This window comes from Capsicum annuum, chromosome 8, assembly GCF_002878395.1.
Source record: "Capsicum annuum cultivar UCD-10X-F1 chromosome 8, UCD10Xv1.1, whole genome shotgun sequence".
Classification (NCBI taxonomy): Eukaryota; Viridiplantae; Streptophyta; class Magnoliopsida; order Solanales; family Solanaceae; genus Capsicum; species Capsicum annuum.
The window spans coordinates 5202856-5221433 of record NC_061118.1 but is presented as its reverse complement, the minus strand read 5'-3'; the positions used below and the strand labels follow the sequence as shown (position 1 = coordinate 5221433).

The window sequence follows — 18578 nt, the reverse complement described above, 5'->3', positions numbered from 1 at the left end:
TATTTCTTCTCACTTTGTCGATATGTCACTTCTAATCAAGTAAAAGAATAGAATTCACACTCTATATGTTTATTAATGGTAAAAACATGTGCCCTTATTCTTGACGGTTTTAATTTATACTCAGAACTAGAGAAATTAGTGGCGCTTCATGCGGTATTAATAAATAAATTATTTTATTTGATTGAATTCAATATTATAATTTGTTATAATTATATTATGAAGAATATTTTTTTTCATAAAAAAAAATTAATAATTTAACATTTATTAAATGGTGAATAGTATATTCTTTATCAATAAATTAAAATATATTCTCTAATAATAGCTTAATTGATTAGATACCTGAACTTCTACCTTATTGGTGAGGGTTCAATTCCCCATATTGTAATCCATTTTTGTTGCGTATTCAATGAAGTTAAGATCTTAATTTGAAATAATGTACTTATGTGTGCTTATAAATGCACTAAGATGGTAAGACTATATATATATATATATATATATATATATATATACTTATATATATATATATATATATATATATATAAACCAATTTGAATAGCATAAATCTCTTTAAGTTATCAGCACTATATACAAATTAATGTGCATATTGCAGTTTGGATCATAAAAAAAAAGAAGATGGGAAGAAGAAAGATCATATATACATAGAGAGAGAGCTTAAATAACAAAATAATGAAGAAATCTATTAGCAAAACGATCAAAAAACATGAAAAAATTAAATCAAGTAGATCACTGTGAAAATATTAGTAGGTAGGATGACTTTGTTGTGCTAGCAGTACTTGTAACCATAGTATTAGTATTATTTCAGACTGTGTTATTATTTGTCGTATTATTTGATGAATTTTATTTATGTTATTATTGGGTGTGAGTATTCATATTGTTTTTTGTCCCTTTACTATTCATTTTCTAGACTTTTGTATCTTGTCAGAAATAACCTCCCTATCTCACATCTGAGATAGTGATATAAACTGCGTACACTTACCCTCTCCAGTCCAACTTAGTAAAAATATACTTAATATGTTATTGTTATTGTATTTGACTCATATAATTAAATAAAGAAAATATTTTTTAATTTTTTTTATATGAGATCTGGGAGCGAACTCTGGGAGAATATGAAGCGCATGGATACAAGTTATGCCTTGGAATGAAAGACAATCCCGAATCCGATCACATACTTCAATAACTAAGGGTATCAAGTGGGCCGGTCTGACCCGACCCTACCCGGTCTGACCCGGCCCTTGTAACTAACCCGGCTCGGTTTGACCTGGCCCGATAAGCCCTAGGGCTTTAGGGTTTCGGGTCCCCGGTCGATTATTTTTTAAAATGGGTCCGGCTAACCCGGCCCGAACCAAGCTCGGTCCAGGCTCGCCGGTTAGACGGCCCGGCCCGGATACCTTTTAAAAAAAAATGAGATTTTGGGCCAAATTAGCTGTTGGCCCAACGGCTATATAGCCGTTTTTGGGTCCAAACGGCTAGTTTGAGCCCATTTATTAAAAAAAAATATTAACTTTAAAAAATATTTTTTAATCCCAAAAAAAATTCTATAAATACCCTACAACTTCAAATCATTTTTCACACAATTTTTCACTCTCTCAAATCTCATTCTCTCTCAAATCTCAATTCTCAAATATTCAATATATTTAATTTCTTAAAGTGTTCACTTTAATTTTTTAATTTTTCATTTACAAAGTTCGAGCGGAAGTTTCTAAAGTCGCAACCTTCGGATACTTCCAAAATTTGGTATTGTCTTTCCATCTCTTACGTTTAATTTTTATTTATTGTATTAATTGTTTAATATTTAATTTTATTATATTCGTGTATTTTGAATATTTTTAGTTTAACTTAATTTATATTATGGATAAATTTAGAAACCTCGCTACTAAAGTTGTTAAAAAAATTTGTCCCGGAAGCGGTAGTGGTAGTAAAAAGCGAATTACTAGCGGTAGAGGTAGTTCAAGTAGTAGATATACCCGAGTGTCTTCGCCTCCGGTACCTCTTGGTACACCTTTTGAGGAAGAAATAGTTGTAGGTGCTCACAATATGGATTATGTAAAAGCTCAGGAAAATTACGGTATAAAAGAAGAAAATGAAGTAGATGCGGTTAATTTAGACGAATATAATGAAAATATTGCTGAGACACCCGCAGTAGGAGATGCTAACGTTAGATCTGAATCGGTTAATCTCCCTCCCCGTTCTCCTAGTGCCCCAAGACCTCGTAAAAAAACTAGTGTTGCATGACAATTTTTTGAACGTATATCAAATATTGAGGTGCAATGCAATATTTGTCAACAAATATATAAGCATAGAAGTGGAGGCAAGCAAGGGGGTACGGGTACGTTAATGAGACATATAGCTGAAGATCACAAAAGAGAGTTAAATATTGCACAAGATGGTGAGGATGTTGGTGGTCCAACACAAACTAGAATGGACCCAGCAACCGGTCACGTAGGAAATAAGTATAATAAATTGGAGGACCGGGAAGAAATAGCTAAAATGGTAGTTGTGGGTTGTTTGTCTTTTAGTTTTCCTTCTTCTGATGCCTTTATTCGTTATATACAAACAATTTATAATCCTATGTTTAACGGTATTCCTAGAACTACTTGTCGGCCTAATATTTTTAGACTTCATTCACAGTATTGTTTTTATTTATCAACATTGTTAAAAAATATTCAATGCAGATTGTCTCTAACTTCTGATCTTGGTCGTGCTGTAAATAAAAATGATTATTTAATCGTTACTTGTCATTGGATGGATGGTAATTTCGTGATGCAAAAACGTATTCTTGCTTTTTTATATGATGAAGATCGTAAATATACTGGACAATTTATTGTTGATTCTGTTGTTAAAATTGCTGGATATTATGGTATCGAAAATAAAATTTTATGTATTGCTTTTGGTAATACTTCTAACAACAAGACTGGTATAACAAAAATAAAATCTACGCTATCTCCGCCCTTGCCTGAAATTTTTCATATTAAGTGTGCATGTCACATATACAATTTAATTGTAAAAGATGGTCTTGAGTTTTTTGAGTTTAATATTTAAAAAATTCGTCTTGCCGTTGGTTTTATTCAAGGAAATAATTGTAGATCGAGAATTAGAGAATTTAAAGTTAAATGTCAAGAAAATGGACTTACACCGATTTTGATGCCTAAGGAAATTGATACTAGATGGAATTCTACGTATGAATTTTTAAAAACTTGTTATAAATATAGAATTCCTATTACACTAGCTTTTAACCAACATTGCGGTTCATTTGCTGATTCTGCTGATTGCATGCTACATAATTCTGATTGGGTTGTAATTAATGATCTTGTTAAGTTTTTAGAAAAATTTTATGTAGCTACGGTTGAATTTTTCGGTGCTTATTATCCTACTGTTTGTAATATTTTGACATATATAGCCGATATTTCTGGTTTGCTCAAAAAATATAAAAATAAAGAAGGTTATAAAGAAGCTGTTGGCGCCATGTTTACGAAATTTTAAAAATATTTTTTTCTGATTCCCCCTATTTACTTGGTTGGTGCTATGCTAAATCCGTGCATGAAATATAATAATATGTGCCACTTTAGTACTCTTATTTATACTAGCTTAGAAATAAATACTAACCATGATTCTGAACAAGTACAACCTGATTTGTGGACGTCTACGGCTGATGCAAAGGATTACATAGAAAAATTATATAATCTCTATGCTGATTTATTTGATTTAGTCGTACCTACAATTATCACTCCAACTATCACTCCTCATCCTTTAGAGGAGCTATCATCTTCTAAAAGGGCGGTACATAGTGATTTTTCTGATTCGTTTTATGATTTAAATTGTTGGAACAGTGTTGATGAGAGAACTTACACATCAACTTATCGGGAAGAGCTGAAATATTATCTTCGGACGGCACCAGAGGATCGCAGACGACGGATCAATACATTGGATTGGTGGAGGAGTAATGAAACACAATACCCTGTGCTTTCAAGATTAGCTAGAGATATCTTGAATGTTCCAATGTCAACCGTTGCATCATAGAGCGCCTTTAGTCAGGGACGACAACAGCTTGGAGACAACCGACACTCATTGGGAAGCAATGCAATGAATCTTCTAGTTTGCCTCAGAGATTGGATTAGAGCGGAAAGAAGAAACCAAGGAATGGAACCGGAGCCGGGAGACGAGCTGAAACTTGAAGAAATTATGACTTCACGGGAGAATTCAGTAGAATCAAGTCCAATGCATGATTTTGCCCCCGTTGACTTCGACTATCCTATGCAAGTTCCCGTTAATATTAACATGAATGAGTTGGAAAAAATGATGCATAATTTTTAGATTTTTCATTCATGTAAATTATAAATTTTGGAACATTTTGCAATCAATAAAATTCCCCAAATTCATTCACTCCGTAGTCCTTACTTTTTATATTTTTTCATTTAACGATTTAAAATTTTAAATTGAATTTCTAGTTTCCTACTTTAAATTAAAAACTTACTTCTAATATATTATTAATTTACTACCCAATATTATTAATTTATTATATTAAGTAGCATATGTTTTATATATTTGTGCATATATCTTCTATAGAAGTGTATATTTAACATATACATGTGTATATGTTTTATAAATTAGTATATAAATATATCTATATATATTTTAATGTATATATAATGTAGTATATTTTATAAGTAGTAGTATATATACATGGAATGGTGCGTATACACGTGTATATATCTTCTATAGAAGTGTATATTTAATGTATACATGTGTATATGTTTTATAAATTGGATATCTTCTATAGAAATGTATATTTAACGTATACATGTGTATATATTTTATAAATTAGTATATAAGTATATCTATATATATTGTAATGTATATATAATGTAGTATATTTTATAAGTAATAGTATATATACATTGAATGGTGCGTATACACGTGTATATATCTTCTACAGAAGTGTATATTTAACGTATAAATGTGTATATGTTTTATAAATTAGTATATAACTATATCTATATATATTATAATGTATATATATTGTAGTATATTTTATAAGTAGTTGTATATATACATTGTATGGTGCATATACACGTGTATATATCTTGTATATTTAACGCATACATGTGTATATGTTTTATGAATTAGTATATAAGTATATCTATATATATTGTAATGTATATATATTGTAGTATATTGTATAAGTAGTAGTATATATACATTGAATGGTGCGTATATATGAGTAATTGACTAATTGTGTATATGTGTATATTTTTAAATTCTAATATAGTATATACTATATATATAGTGTATATATATTATTTAACGTATTTATAATGTATATATGTGGGTATATGTAATGTATATTGAAAGTAAGTTTTTTTTTAAAATATTTTTGACCGGGTTTGACGGATTTTTTAACTGGGTTTGACCGGGTTTTGGTAGGTTTGACCGGGTTGGATTAAGTGGGCCGGGTTAGGGTGGATTTTTATTTTTTTACTGTTTGGCCCGGCCCGACCTGTCTAGCCCCAAAACCAGCCCTCAATTCGGTTAAAATAGAAGGGCCGGTTTCAGGTCGGCCCGGCCTGGCCCGTTTGACATCCATATCAATAACAAGGTTGCTGTAGATATCTAAAATTTATGAGACTGTACAAGAAAAATTCAAATTCTGTTAAAATTTTTGGAGACTATGCTAAATCTTGAATCATGCCTATATAAATGGACAAATATTTCGTTGAAGAGTATCTCCAAAGTCTCAATAAATTCATGAAATATTCATAAGGAAATCAAAACCAAAACCCGCTCTACTGGACAATCAAATATATGAAAGAAGATCCACTAACGATCCTCGAATTACGAAGAAAGTTAAAGAAGAAACAAATTTATACTCATATCATTTATTTATATCAATAAAATTCTTGTTTTTTTATATTTTATTTATAGTTAAAATTTATTTTTCATCAATTAAAATTTGTTAGAAACGATTGCTATTTCATTGTTTGATTTGCTTCACGTAATTCAATAAGTCCAATATACTGTTGCATGAGCTGTAATAAGGTCCACGTGAATAGAATTGACAAGTAAAAGAGTTTTGAATTTAAACTAAAAACATAAATTCTTAATGTTACTTTTTTTTTTTTTTTTTTTTTTGGTAATAAGGGATTTTATTTATAGTAAAACTACAGGGAATGACATTACAACCGTGCTTCCTAAGGTTAGCCTGTGGAGAAGCAAACCTATCACTATTAGTTAATACTTGCTCCATTTTATAATAAATAAATTGTTAAATTTTGATACATAGATTAAGAAAAAAGCATTAAAAATATAAATTTAATATAATTTTTTATTTTTACTCCTAAAAAAAAAACTGACCTTATTAATATTTTTTCAAAAGTTAATTGATTGTCAAATCATAAAAATAAATTTAAAAAAAAAATTTAATGATTCACTTATTTTTAAAACAGTAATAAATACCCCAATAATTCACTTATTTTAAAACGAAGAAAATACATTGGTAGAGTTATTCATAGTAGCAGACGTAGATCGCCTTATATTACAAACTTCTTGAGATATGGGCACAAGGGGCCCGACAAAAAGAAGTTCCAGCCTTGACGGTTTCCAATTGTTTCCAAACAAGTGAAGTAGAGGTGTATACAAATCATATCACTATCTCAGATGAAATCGAGATTGTGAATTCTGATAAACTCCCAATTTAGCACTAACAATAGTATAATAAATACAAAACATAAATACATATAAACTAGTACAGTATGCATAATAAACTAACACCGCTAATCACAACATAATACTATAGCCATAAGATCATACTACAAACGATCTATCCGAAAACTATAGACATGACCACAAACAAGAAACTACAGAGACAAATAGAAAACGCCGACGCACTCCCACCCCCACAAATCAAAGAAGGACTGCAACACCAACGGTAACCGCTGCAGTTAGCATAGCTGTTCCAATAGTTGCTCCAATTTGAGCCATCTGATTTTTGTTGATGTGATCTTCTGTGAATTTATCTCCTAAAACACTTGCATACATTAAAGTCCCAAAATTTGAACTTTCAGAATTTGTTCCACTATCTACTGAGCAAGTGTTATTAGTGTTATTACATGATTTTGCACATTGAGAATCTAGGCTAAGGTTTACTTCACCAACATATTTATCCTGTTTCAAACTTCTTTTACAAAACAATTCGATTTTAATAGAAATTTTACCCTGTGCTTGTATGATATTTTCTTCGGGTATGATGAATTTAAACGGCGTATTCCACTTGGGATTCGTCCCATTCTCAAGATCCACTTCCGTACACTTACTCTTTCCTGCTACTGAAACCTTTGCATAAACTTTCATTTTCTTACATTTTCGAACATTTTGAAGGTTGCTGGCAGAAAAAAGGGTAAAATATAAACATCTTGCCTCCATATTATGAATTTCTAAGGAGCAATTTTTTTATTTTTTTTTGCTGTTGATCTTTTTAAGGTGGATGAAAAATTGATGACCTAATGCGTCAATTTATATGAACAAAAAGATGAGGACCACAAGAGCTATAGTGACCACCAAACCTAGATAAATTATACGTGATATCTTTTAATTAGTTATTTCAGTCAATTTTTAAGTAATTGTGTGTTTTTTATGCGGTATACACGCATAGATAAAATTTTGATCAAAATAGTGTATTTATAATGATTTAGGTAAGTTTTGTGAAGTAATAGATCGTCCGTATAATTTAGATGTCTTTTTAAAAAAATCAAACAAACTGAGTGGTACTTTATATTTTTTCTCTTAAGTAAATAAAAATATGTTACTCTATATCTTTCTAAATAACTTAAAGTTTTAAATAAGTTAGTCACATATTTTAATATGGTATCAATAGAGATTAATCAAGTTTAATCATCATAGCTATCCAAAAGATAAAAAAATGCTATCTCACGTATTTGATTCATGAAACAAGAACGTAGTTAGAGCCCACTTGGATATGATTAAAAAAAATACGTAATTTTTTATCTTAAGTGATTAAAAATTTAAAATAAATGCTTATAAATTAAGTAAATAAGTGTTTGGATAGAAGTGTTGATTCTAAAAAAAATTGTTGATGTGTTTAGTAAATAAATGTGGTTAAAATGATTTAAATGTCTTTAAAATTATCAATATCATAAATAAAGTGATTATTTATAATTTTTAATTATAAAATAAAATTTTTGAGCAAACCTTCAATATATGATGATTGGTTGAAAACAAAGGAGAAAGATGAAGAAGAAATTGGAAGAAAGAGACAGAGAAACGGCAAAGAGAATACTTAAAAGTTACAAGCTTGTTGTATTGTTGAAATTAGAAAAAAATATAAGGGATAAAAAGATAAATATTTTGATTAAATCTAAAAAAATATTTAATCTAAAAAGTAAAAAGTTGAGAATATCCAGCTCTCATGTTTTTATTTTTTTGAATCAATTTTTAATTTTTTAAGCACTTTCTAATTTTACTAAAAAAAATAAAAAATCTTTGGACAGACAGGATATATTATGATATCTTGCTGATTATATTATACAAACGTCATGATGCTCGTCATAGGGAACTCTCTTCAATAATTCACTCGAGTAATATATAATTATATATATCGCTCCTTTCATTTCTAAATATTTATCATATTTTTTTAAAAAATATATATTCTTATTTATTATGAGTAATAAATAAAAATATATATTTTCATATTTATGACTAAAGGTATAAGTATAAAATAACTAATTATATTTTTATTTTTTAAAATAATAAATATTATAAAATATTTATTTTTATTTAAGTGATAAGTATTTAGGAAGCGAAGGGATGATAATAATAATATTAAAATGAAAAGGGCAAAGAAAAAACATGGAGTAAGACTTCCACTAATTGAAGCTGTCAGCTCTCAATCATAACTTAAACTTTCCAATTTTTTAATATTTATTTTAGTGCTATTTCTGGCAAGATATTTTTTCCTCTCTTTGTCGATATGGCACTTGTAATCAAGTAAAATCTAGAAATCACACTCTATATGTTTATTAATGGTAAAAACATGTGCCCTTATTCTTGACGGTTTTAATTTATATATTCTCTATAATACTATTTTACTATTATTGTGAGATTTGTATAATTTTATTCGTTTAAACACACAGAAAAATAATAAATCCAGTCATCATCACTCAGGGACGGACCCACCTAGGATCCTTCGAGTGCTCGAGCACTCACTGACCTTGTATCGAGCTTTATATATACATATAAAAATTAGGAAAAATCTATATAAATTAATCAGTGAGCACTTAAAATGAATGTGATAATATTTAGAAAAAGTTATCAATATAAACGTGTACTTAATTATGATTGTATCAATACTCACCTCTAAAATTGTTAAGGTAGAAACAAGGTGAAAATCATTAATGGATATCTGTGAACCCTAGAACAATCGAGAGAGTAAAGTAAGAGAGAGAAAAGAGTTTCTGACTTTATTGAGATGAAGAAAAAATATTTGAGTTCTTCAACTGTTTCTGTTGGAAAATTGTTTAATTATTTCAAAATAATTTATATTTGAAGTGTATTGAAAAAATCATGTCTTTAAATGTATTAAAAGATATACTTGAGAAAGCTTACTTTGAAAGTCATCAAGAGATATACTTGAGAAGGTTTACTCTAGAAGTCATCAAGAGATATACTTGAGAAGGCGTACTTTGGAAACCATCAAGAGGTGTACTTGAGAAGCTAAATCTTTTCTATAAATCTTCTAAACTTACTGCAATTCTTAAGTTTTTAAAAATAAGATTTTCTAAGTTTACTCTTTTTCCTTAGGATCCTACTTAGTGATTTTGGATATTATTTAAACTTGTAGTTTAACTTGCTGATATTTGTATTAATGATTTTATTGATTCCTGTAGCCTCTGATTAATTAGGGAAAATTTATTTATCTCAGAATATCCTCTAATTAATCAGGGAAGTGCTTGTTTAATCCTGGGGAAATATTTCACACTGCTAAAATAGTTTCTTAGGACAGTGCCCAGCACGACTTAAGTATAATTAATATATCACTTAAAATAATTTCTTAATATTATTAATATAAGGTTTTATTAACAGTTAAATAATATTATTGTTATTATTATTTTTTTGTTGTTCCCCAACAATCTAAGAAACTAGGGCATATAATTTTGATCGTAAGACCATTGATAATACTGAGATTGGTGTTGCTCTGGTTACTTCAATTCCAGTTAGTTTGTCAGAAGATTATGGTATTGCAGGTACTGCAGAATACAGGTATGAAAATAATCTTGGTTACATGCCTAATGCATCTCAATGCAAGAGAATATGTGAAAGAAATGACAATCTCGCTAAGTCAAAAATAAATTTGACTGAAACGGATGATAAATTATTGCGGTCATTTCAGAAATGAATATTGAAAGCAATGTGAGAAATTAGGTGGTGGACTTCGGTGCTACTAGGCACATTTGTATAAATAAAAATAATTTTATATCATACACCCAAGTCGAGAAAGAACAAGAAATTGTTTATCTTGGGACCTCGAGAACTATTCAAGTTCTTAGAAAAGGCAAAATTCTTCTCAAACTCACATCTGGTAAAACTTTGGCATTGAGTAATGTGTTGCATGTTCCTAATATCAGAATTAATTTAATTTATGTGGCATTATTAGGAAAAGCTGGAATAAAGGTTATATTTGAAAATAATGAGGTCATATTAACTAAATATGATATTCTTATTAAAAATGGACGTTGTAATCATGGACTTTATGCTCTTAATATTATCAATGATAATGCATCAGCTTCTACTTATATGATTGAATTTATTTCTTTATGGCATGCAAGATTAGGACATGTTAATATTAAATATGTAAAGAATATGCAATCATTTAATCTAATATCTGGTTTAGATTCAAGTAATATTGATAAATGTGAAATATGTGTTGAAGCTAAATTTACGAAAAAATCATGTTTTTCAGTTGATAGAGAAACTGAATTGTTATCTTTGATTCACACTGATTTGGGTGATTTGAAACAAACTATGACTAGAGGTGGTAAAAGATATTATGTGACCTTTATTGATGATTTCTCGAGATTTACTAAGTTGTATTTGCTTAGAAATAAAGAAGGTATTATTCATGAAGTAACTCTGCCTTATTCTCCAGAGTCTAATGGTGTAGCTGAAAGGAAAAATAGAACACTGAAAGAAATGATGAATTCTATGTTAATTAGCTCTAATGCTCCTGATAATTTGTGGGGTGAAGCTATTTTATCTGCATGTTATTTACAGAATAGAATTCCTTATAAAAGAACTGGCAAAACCCCTTATGAATTGTGGAAAGGTTATAAACCTAATTTGAAATATTTAAAAGTGTGGGGTTGTGTTGCGAAAGTTCTTCTTCCTGAACCTAAAAAGAGGAAAATAGGTTCTAAAACTGATGATTGCATGCTTATTGGAAATGCTGAACATAGTGCTGCATACAAATTTCTTGTCTTGAAAAGTGATGTACTTGATATCAATATTATAATTGAGACAAAGAATGCCGAATTCTTTGATCATATTTTTTCACTATGTGATAAAATCTCTCATACACCTGTTGAAAGAGAAAATGAATCCACCCCTAATATTGAGGAACTGAGAATGAGTACAAGGCCTAGAAAAGAATATCTTCCTTATGGAAATGATTTTCAAACTTTTCTTGTTGATAATGAACCATCAAATTATTTTGAAGTTGTATCTTCTTCTGATGCTAAATTTTGGAAAGAGGCAATAAAAATTAAACTTGATTCAATTATGAAAAATAATATATGAGTTTTAACTGACTTATCTCCTGGTGCAAAACCGATAGGTTGTAAATGAATTTTTAAAAGGAAACTTAATTCAGATGGATCTTTAGATAAATATAAAGTTTGGTTAGTAGCTAAAGGATTTTATCAAAAGCAACATATTGATTACTTTGATACATTTGCAACAATAACAAGAATTGTTTCTATTCGAGTATTAATTGCTTTGGCATCAATTCATAAGCTTTTTATCCATCAAATGGATGTGAAAACAGCTTTCTTAAATGGAGATTTTAGAAGAATAAATTTATATGGTTCAACTTGAAGGATGTGTAATTTTTGGACAAGAAAATAAAGTTTGTAAATTCATTAAATCTCTTTATGACCTTAAACAAGCTCCAAAATAGTGGCATGAGAAATTTGATCAAGTCTTAATAAAAGACGGCTTTTCTTCTATTGAGGTGGATAAATGTGTTTATACAAAAGTGGTAGACAATGATTATGTGATAATTTGCTTATATGCTGATGACATGCTTATATTTGGTACATGTTTAAATATTGTGGAGCGTACTAAATTATTCTTGTTTACTAACTTTGATATGAAAGATCTGGGTGAAGTGAATATGATATTGAGAATTAAAGTTATGAGGAGTGAAGATGGTATAATGTTGTCATAAGAACATTATGTGGAAAGACTTCTTAAGAAGTTTGAATGTTGGGAGGTAACTTTGGTAGCCACTCCTTATGATGCTAATTCTAAATTAAAAGGGAATAATGGTGACCCAGTAGCTCAATCTAAGTATGCACAGATCATTGGAAGTCTAATGCATTTAATGAATTTTACTAGGTCTGATATAGCCTATGTCGTATGTAGATTGAGTAGATATACTCATAATCCCAATAATGAGCATTGGTCTGCATTAATGCGATTGCTAAAATATTTGAAAGGAACCGTGAATTATGGTATCTTATATAGTGGATTTTCTTCATCTTTAGAAGGTTATTGTAATGCAAGTTGAATCTCTAATTCAGACGAGACAAAATTCACTAGTGGTTATGTGTTCACGCTTGGTGGTGGTGCAGTATCACGGAAATCAGCTAAGCAGACGATCATTGTTAGATCAACTATGGAATCAGAGTTTGTGGCTCTGGAATTAGCTGGTACTGAGGCTGAATGACTAAGAAATTTCTTAGCGAATATCCCTTTTAAAAAGGATGATCTGTTGTCTCATAGCCTTTTGAAAAATAATGATCTATTGCCTAATAGCCCTTTGAACAAGGATAATCTGTTGTCTAATATCCCTTTGAAAAAGGATAATCTGTTGTCTACTATTCCTTTGAAAGAAGATGATTTGTTGTCTAATATCCCTTTTAAAAAGGATGATTTGATGCCTCCTGTGTATATACACTGTGATTGTCAAGCCGTAATTGCTATTGCGAAGAATAAATCTTACAGTTGTAAAAGTAGACATATGAAATTGAGGCATGATATTGTTAAGCAGCTGCTGAGAGATGGAATAATTTCCATTGATTATGTAAAGTCAGAATTGAATTCGGCCGATTCACTGACTAAACCTGTGAGAAGAAAATTAATTCTTCAAACCTCAAAAGAGATGGGGTTAAGGTCAATATGATTGTTAATAGAGATGGTAACCCAAGCTATGTGATTGGAGATCCCATAAAGTAAGTTCATATGGGTAATAACAAGTCGATATTGACTATGCTCACTTATTGAGAGTGTTTGAACTGCTATTAAAATGGAGGGATGAGTTATTGACTCTTAATGAATTCATAGTCCTTATGGATGGTGTATTTAAAGCAGTGTACACTTGATGAATTCACTTATATGAGAAGTGGAATGAGGCCGTTCCTATGAGATTTTTGACCTTAGTCTCTAGATCTCTCATGAATATCAGACGCGCGCATGGCCTATTGGCGCAACACCGTATTGAACAATAAAATTACGGTCAAAATTTGATTGATAAGATCTCTGGCTTACAACAAGAATTATTCGATTCATAGAAATATTATATTTCACCGGTAATTCTGTAAGTTAAATTTTATTGGTCTAAGTTTGGTTCATAGTCCAAAAGACACCAAACCTACTGCATTTTGTCCATGCAAATTTAGCAAGTTAAAATTCTTTTTCTATAAATTATTTTGAAATAATGTGGGGGATTGTTGGAAAATTGTTTAGTTATTTTAAAATAATTTATATTTAAAGTGTATTGAAAAAAATCATGTCTTTAAATGTATTAAAAGATATACTTGACAAAGCTTACTTTGGAAGCCATCAAGAGATATTCTTGAGAAGACTTACTCTAAAAGTCATCAAGAGATATACTTGAGAAGGCTTACTCTTGAAGCCATCTAGAGATATACTTGGGAAGGTTTACTTTGGAAGCCATCAAGAGGTGTACTTGAGAAGCTAAATCTTTTCTATAAATATTCTAAACTTACTGCAATTCTTAAGTTTTTAAAAATAAGTTTTTCTAAGTTTACTCTTTTTCCTTAGGATCCTACTTAGTGATTTTGGATATTACTTAAACCTGTAGTTTAACTTGCTGATATTTGTATTAATGATTTTGTTAGTTCCTGTAGCCTCTGATTAATTAGGAAAAATTTATTTATCTCAAAATATCCTCTAATTAATCAGGGAAGTGCTTGTTTAATCCTGGAAAAATATTTCACACTGCTGAAATAGTTTCTTAGGACAATGCCCAGCACAACTCTAGTATAATTAATATATCACTTAAAATAATTTCTTAATATTATTAATATAAGGTTTTATTAACAGTTAAATAATATTGTTGTTATTATTATTTTTTCGTTGTTCCCCAACAGTTTCCACTAACTATTCACATATATATATATATATATATATACACAAATGTGGGTTGAGTTGTGTAATGTAGATGTGGGGATAAAATGTAAAACAGATGTAGTTGTAGGTCCAATATACACGTATACACACTTATAAAAATGTATATAAAATGTATACGCTAGTTTTACTATGTAATAACTCTAACACTCCCCCCTCAACCCCAAGCTGGAGGGTGTGAACACGCCAAGCTTGCCAAGAATGTGATGATGAGCAGGGCCAGGAAGAGACTTCGTGAATATATCAGCGAGTTAACTAGCGAAAGAGACGAAATGCAATGAGATAAGACCTAATTGCACGCAATCATGAACACAGTGGCTGTCAATCTCGATATGCTTCATGTGTTCATGGTAGAAAGGGTTTCTGGTAATATGCAATGCAGCTTGGCTATCACAATAAACAGATAAAGGGTTAGAAATAGGGAAACCAAAGTCAGAAAGTAGGCGTGCCAGCCATGAGCTTTCAGCCACCACTTTGCGCAAGACTCGATATTCAGCTTCAGCTGAAGAGAGGAAAATAGTAGGCTGTTTCTTACTCTTCCATGAGATTGGAGAACCACTTAAAGTGATGAAATAACTGGTAAAAGATTGACGAGAGTGGGCATAGGCAACCCAACCAGAATCAGAGAATGCCAGCATAGTCATATTAGGGGACTTGGAAAGCAGCAGGCCCTGATCAGGTGCATGTAACAAGTATCTTAGAAAATGAACCCCAAAAAAAAGATGGGGTACCTGAGGAGCCTGAAGGAATTGGCTCAAATATTGGACAGAATAGAAGATATCAGGTCGCGTGTGTTAAAGGAAATTCAGTTTCCCAACAAGCCGATAATAAACAGATGGATCAGTGAGAGGAGCCCCCATATTAGTTTTTAGTTTAACATAATGATCAAGAGGTGAAGTAACAAATGTGAAATTAGCACAGTGAAATTCAGACAAAAATTCAGAAGTGAACTTTTTTTGAGTTATGAGATATCCCTGAGAATGAGGAGTGATCTCCAAACCCAGAAATTAATGCACTGATCCAAGATCCTTAATCTTAATCTAAGAGTTTAAGAAATGTTTAATAGCATCCAACTCATGAATATCATCCCCGGCAAGAAGGATGTCATCAACATATACAACCAACACAATATAGGAACCATTAACAGACCTGGTGAACAGTGAATAGTCTTTTTTTCTAGAAGAATAACTCCTGATTGACAAAACTTTAGAAAGCTTAGAAAATCACTGTCTGAATGCCTGTTTCAACCTATAAAAGGACTTTTTCAATTTGCAAACCAAAGAAGCAGAAGAAGAAATAGAAAAAGATACCTCCAGTCCAAGAGGTGGCTTTATATAGACCTCTTCATGAAGGTCCCCATGAAGAAATTCATTGTTGACATCTAATTGTTATACAGTCCAATTCTTTTTAATAGCTATAGTCAAGAGGATCTTGATGGTAGTGAACTTGACAATCGAGGAAAATATTCCATTATAGTCTATCCCTTTCTTTTGGGTATCACCCCAAATAACCAATCTTGCTTTATATCTTTCAATGGAATCATCATCTCTATGTTTGATTTTGTACACCCATTTAGAAGAAATAAATTTCTTATGTGGAGGTAGTAGGATAAAATCCCAAATGTGGTTAGCCTCAAGGGCTTGAAATTCTTTAAGCATAGTATCCTGCCAGGCAGGATGAGAAACAACATGTTGATAAGACTGTGGTTCAAGTGCAGTAGCTTTATGTGGTTGATCTGAAGAATGGTAAACATAGTCTGATAGATATATTAGAGCAGAGATAAATCTGGTGGATCTTCTCAGGTGAATAAAAGAAGTAGGTTGTGCAGGAGTTGAGGGAGGAGGATAAGGAGAAGGGATTAATGATGAAGGGACAAAATTGGTAGGGGATGCAGAAAGGGAGGATAAAGAAATAGAGATGGAAAATGAGGGTGGGGGGGTAGTCTAATGGAAAAGCAAAGTGAGAATGGAAAGAAGTAGGAGGGGAATAAGAAAAGATGTGTTCATGAAAGAACACATCCCTAGAAAAAAATATGGACTTGTTGGATAGATGCAATAGCTTGTATCCTTTCTTACCACAAGGGTAGCCAATAAAGACCCAAGGAATAGCCCTGGGATGAAATTTGTCCCTCCCAGCTGGAGGGGTAGTGGCATAGAAAAGGCATCCAAAAGACCTGAGATGTTCATACATGGGAGGTGAACCATGTAATTTTTCATATGGGGACAAATCATGTAGGACAGAAGAGGAAAGTCTATTTATAAGGTAAGTAGCAGTGAGTACACAGTCTCCTCAATACATGGTTGGAAGTTTAGATTGAAAATAAAGCTTTAGATATTCCAAGCGGTGTTTATATTTTATTTCCACAACACCATTTTGTTGTGGTCAGTGTGGAATGGTGGTTTGATGAAGGATTTCATTTTTAGCAAAAAATGAGGATGCTTCAAAACTGCTTCCTAGTTCATAGGTATTGTCAGATCTAAAAGACTTGACAGAAGTGTGAAAGTGCACTTTGACCATAGAAACAAAGGCCTTAAAGATGGGGAGAGCATTACTTTTGCAAGTAAGAAAGTGGGTTCATGTGACTCTAGTAAAGTCATTTACAAGGGTAAGGAAACACCTGCAGCCATTATATGCTTTGGTGTTGTAGGGACCCCAAATATCAATATGTACAAGTTGAAAAGGTAATGTAGAATGGATAGTGCTATGTGGAAAATAAAGTCTTTGTTGTCTAGCAAGTGGTCAAACATCACATGTAAATGATTGATTGGGAGAAAGTTGTGTTTGTAAAAAAGGAATTATTTTCATTTTATTATATGACATATGACCAAGTCTTTGGTGCCAAAAGATCCCTATTTTATTAGAAACTTCAGAAGAATTACAGTAAGACTGAATTACAGATGGAGTAATACGATTGATATTAGAAGAATTAGAAATAAATTTACAACTGGGAACAGAAGAATGAATCTGTATTATGGTAGAGGGATCAGCATAATGATAGTACAACCCATTAACAGCCTTACTAATTTCCAGTGGTCTCTTTATAGAAGGGCCCTGTAAATGACAAGAAGAAATAAAAAAAACTGCCAGGCATAAGAGATGATTGAGTAGTTGAAATATGGAAAGTAAATTAGAGTGAAATGATGGAACTAATAGCACATTGTCTAAGGTAATGTCTTCTCTTAAGTGCAATGAAACAGTAGGCACTACCTTGACTTTATATCCATTAGGTAATGTGATTAGAAAAGGATGAGCTAGGGGTTGTATGTTATGAAGAAGTTGTTTATTGGGAGTCATTAGAAGCCCCTGAATCTAATATCCAAGAGGTTGGAAGGATTTGGGATGAAACACATACACTATAACCATCAGTAGTAAAAACTGTATGGTTTGACAAACCTGCAAAGTTGGTAAAACCAGAATTTTCTGCATGGTCAAGTTGAGATTGATTCAGAGAGGAAATTTGAGCTTGCTGAAAGAGGCTCATAAGATGATGGTACTGTTCCTTGCTAAAACCATGTGTTGAGTCTTCTTTGTAAGATGGAATACATGATTTGGAAGTTGGACCAGATGGAGGAGTTTAAACATCTGAATCCAACATTTGTACATATGTAATAGAGGATTTCTTGTTCTTTGCGAACTTAAAATCAGGTGGTAATCCATGAAGCCTATAACAAGTTTCAATGCTATGTCCAGACTTCTTGCAATATTTGTAAATCAGGAATTTATGTTATGCTTTTTTGGTATTGAAATTGACCTTTTGGTATTATATATAAATAATTATAATATATATAAAATTTATCGGTTCGGTTTGGTTATTTCCACAGTTTTTTAAAGTAAAACCATAACCAAACCAAATAGCATCTGGTTTTTAAAATTTAAAACCAAACCAAACGTCGATTTTTTTA

The 18578-nt window shown here is 31.1% G+C and overlaps 1 protein-coding gene across 1 annotated transcript; it reads right to left on the bottom strand.

The window, feature by feature from the left end:
• Positions 1-6597: 6597 nt before the first annotated feature.
• LOC107838802 (protein SRC2-like) lies at positions 6598-7511 on the bottom strand. The gene is made up of 2 exons (XM_016682003.2): positions 7230-7511; positions 6598-7034 (listed from the first exon to the last, which is right to left on the bottom strand). Exons 1-2 carry the CDS (start codon positions 7435-7437, stop codon positions 6919-6921), a joined length of 324 nt encoding a protein of 107 aa, XP_016537489.1. The 5' UTR covers positions 7438-7511; the 3' UTR covers positions 6598-6918.
• Positions 7512-18578: the final 11067 nt, after the last annotated feature.

Bases quoted from the DNA above. Each gene is read 5' to 3' on its own strand.
- LOC107838802 (XM_016682003.2), bottom strand. From the start codon at position 7,437: ATGGAGGCAAGATGTTTATATTTTACCCTTTTTTCTGCCAGCAACCTT. The intron at 7,035-7,229 runs GTAAAATTTCTA...CAAGTGTTTTAG, and splicing joins AAATATCATACAAGCACAGG to GAGATAAATTCACAGAAGAT.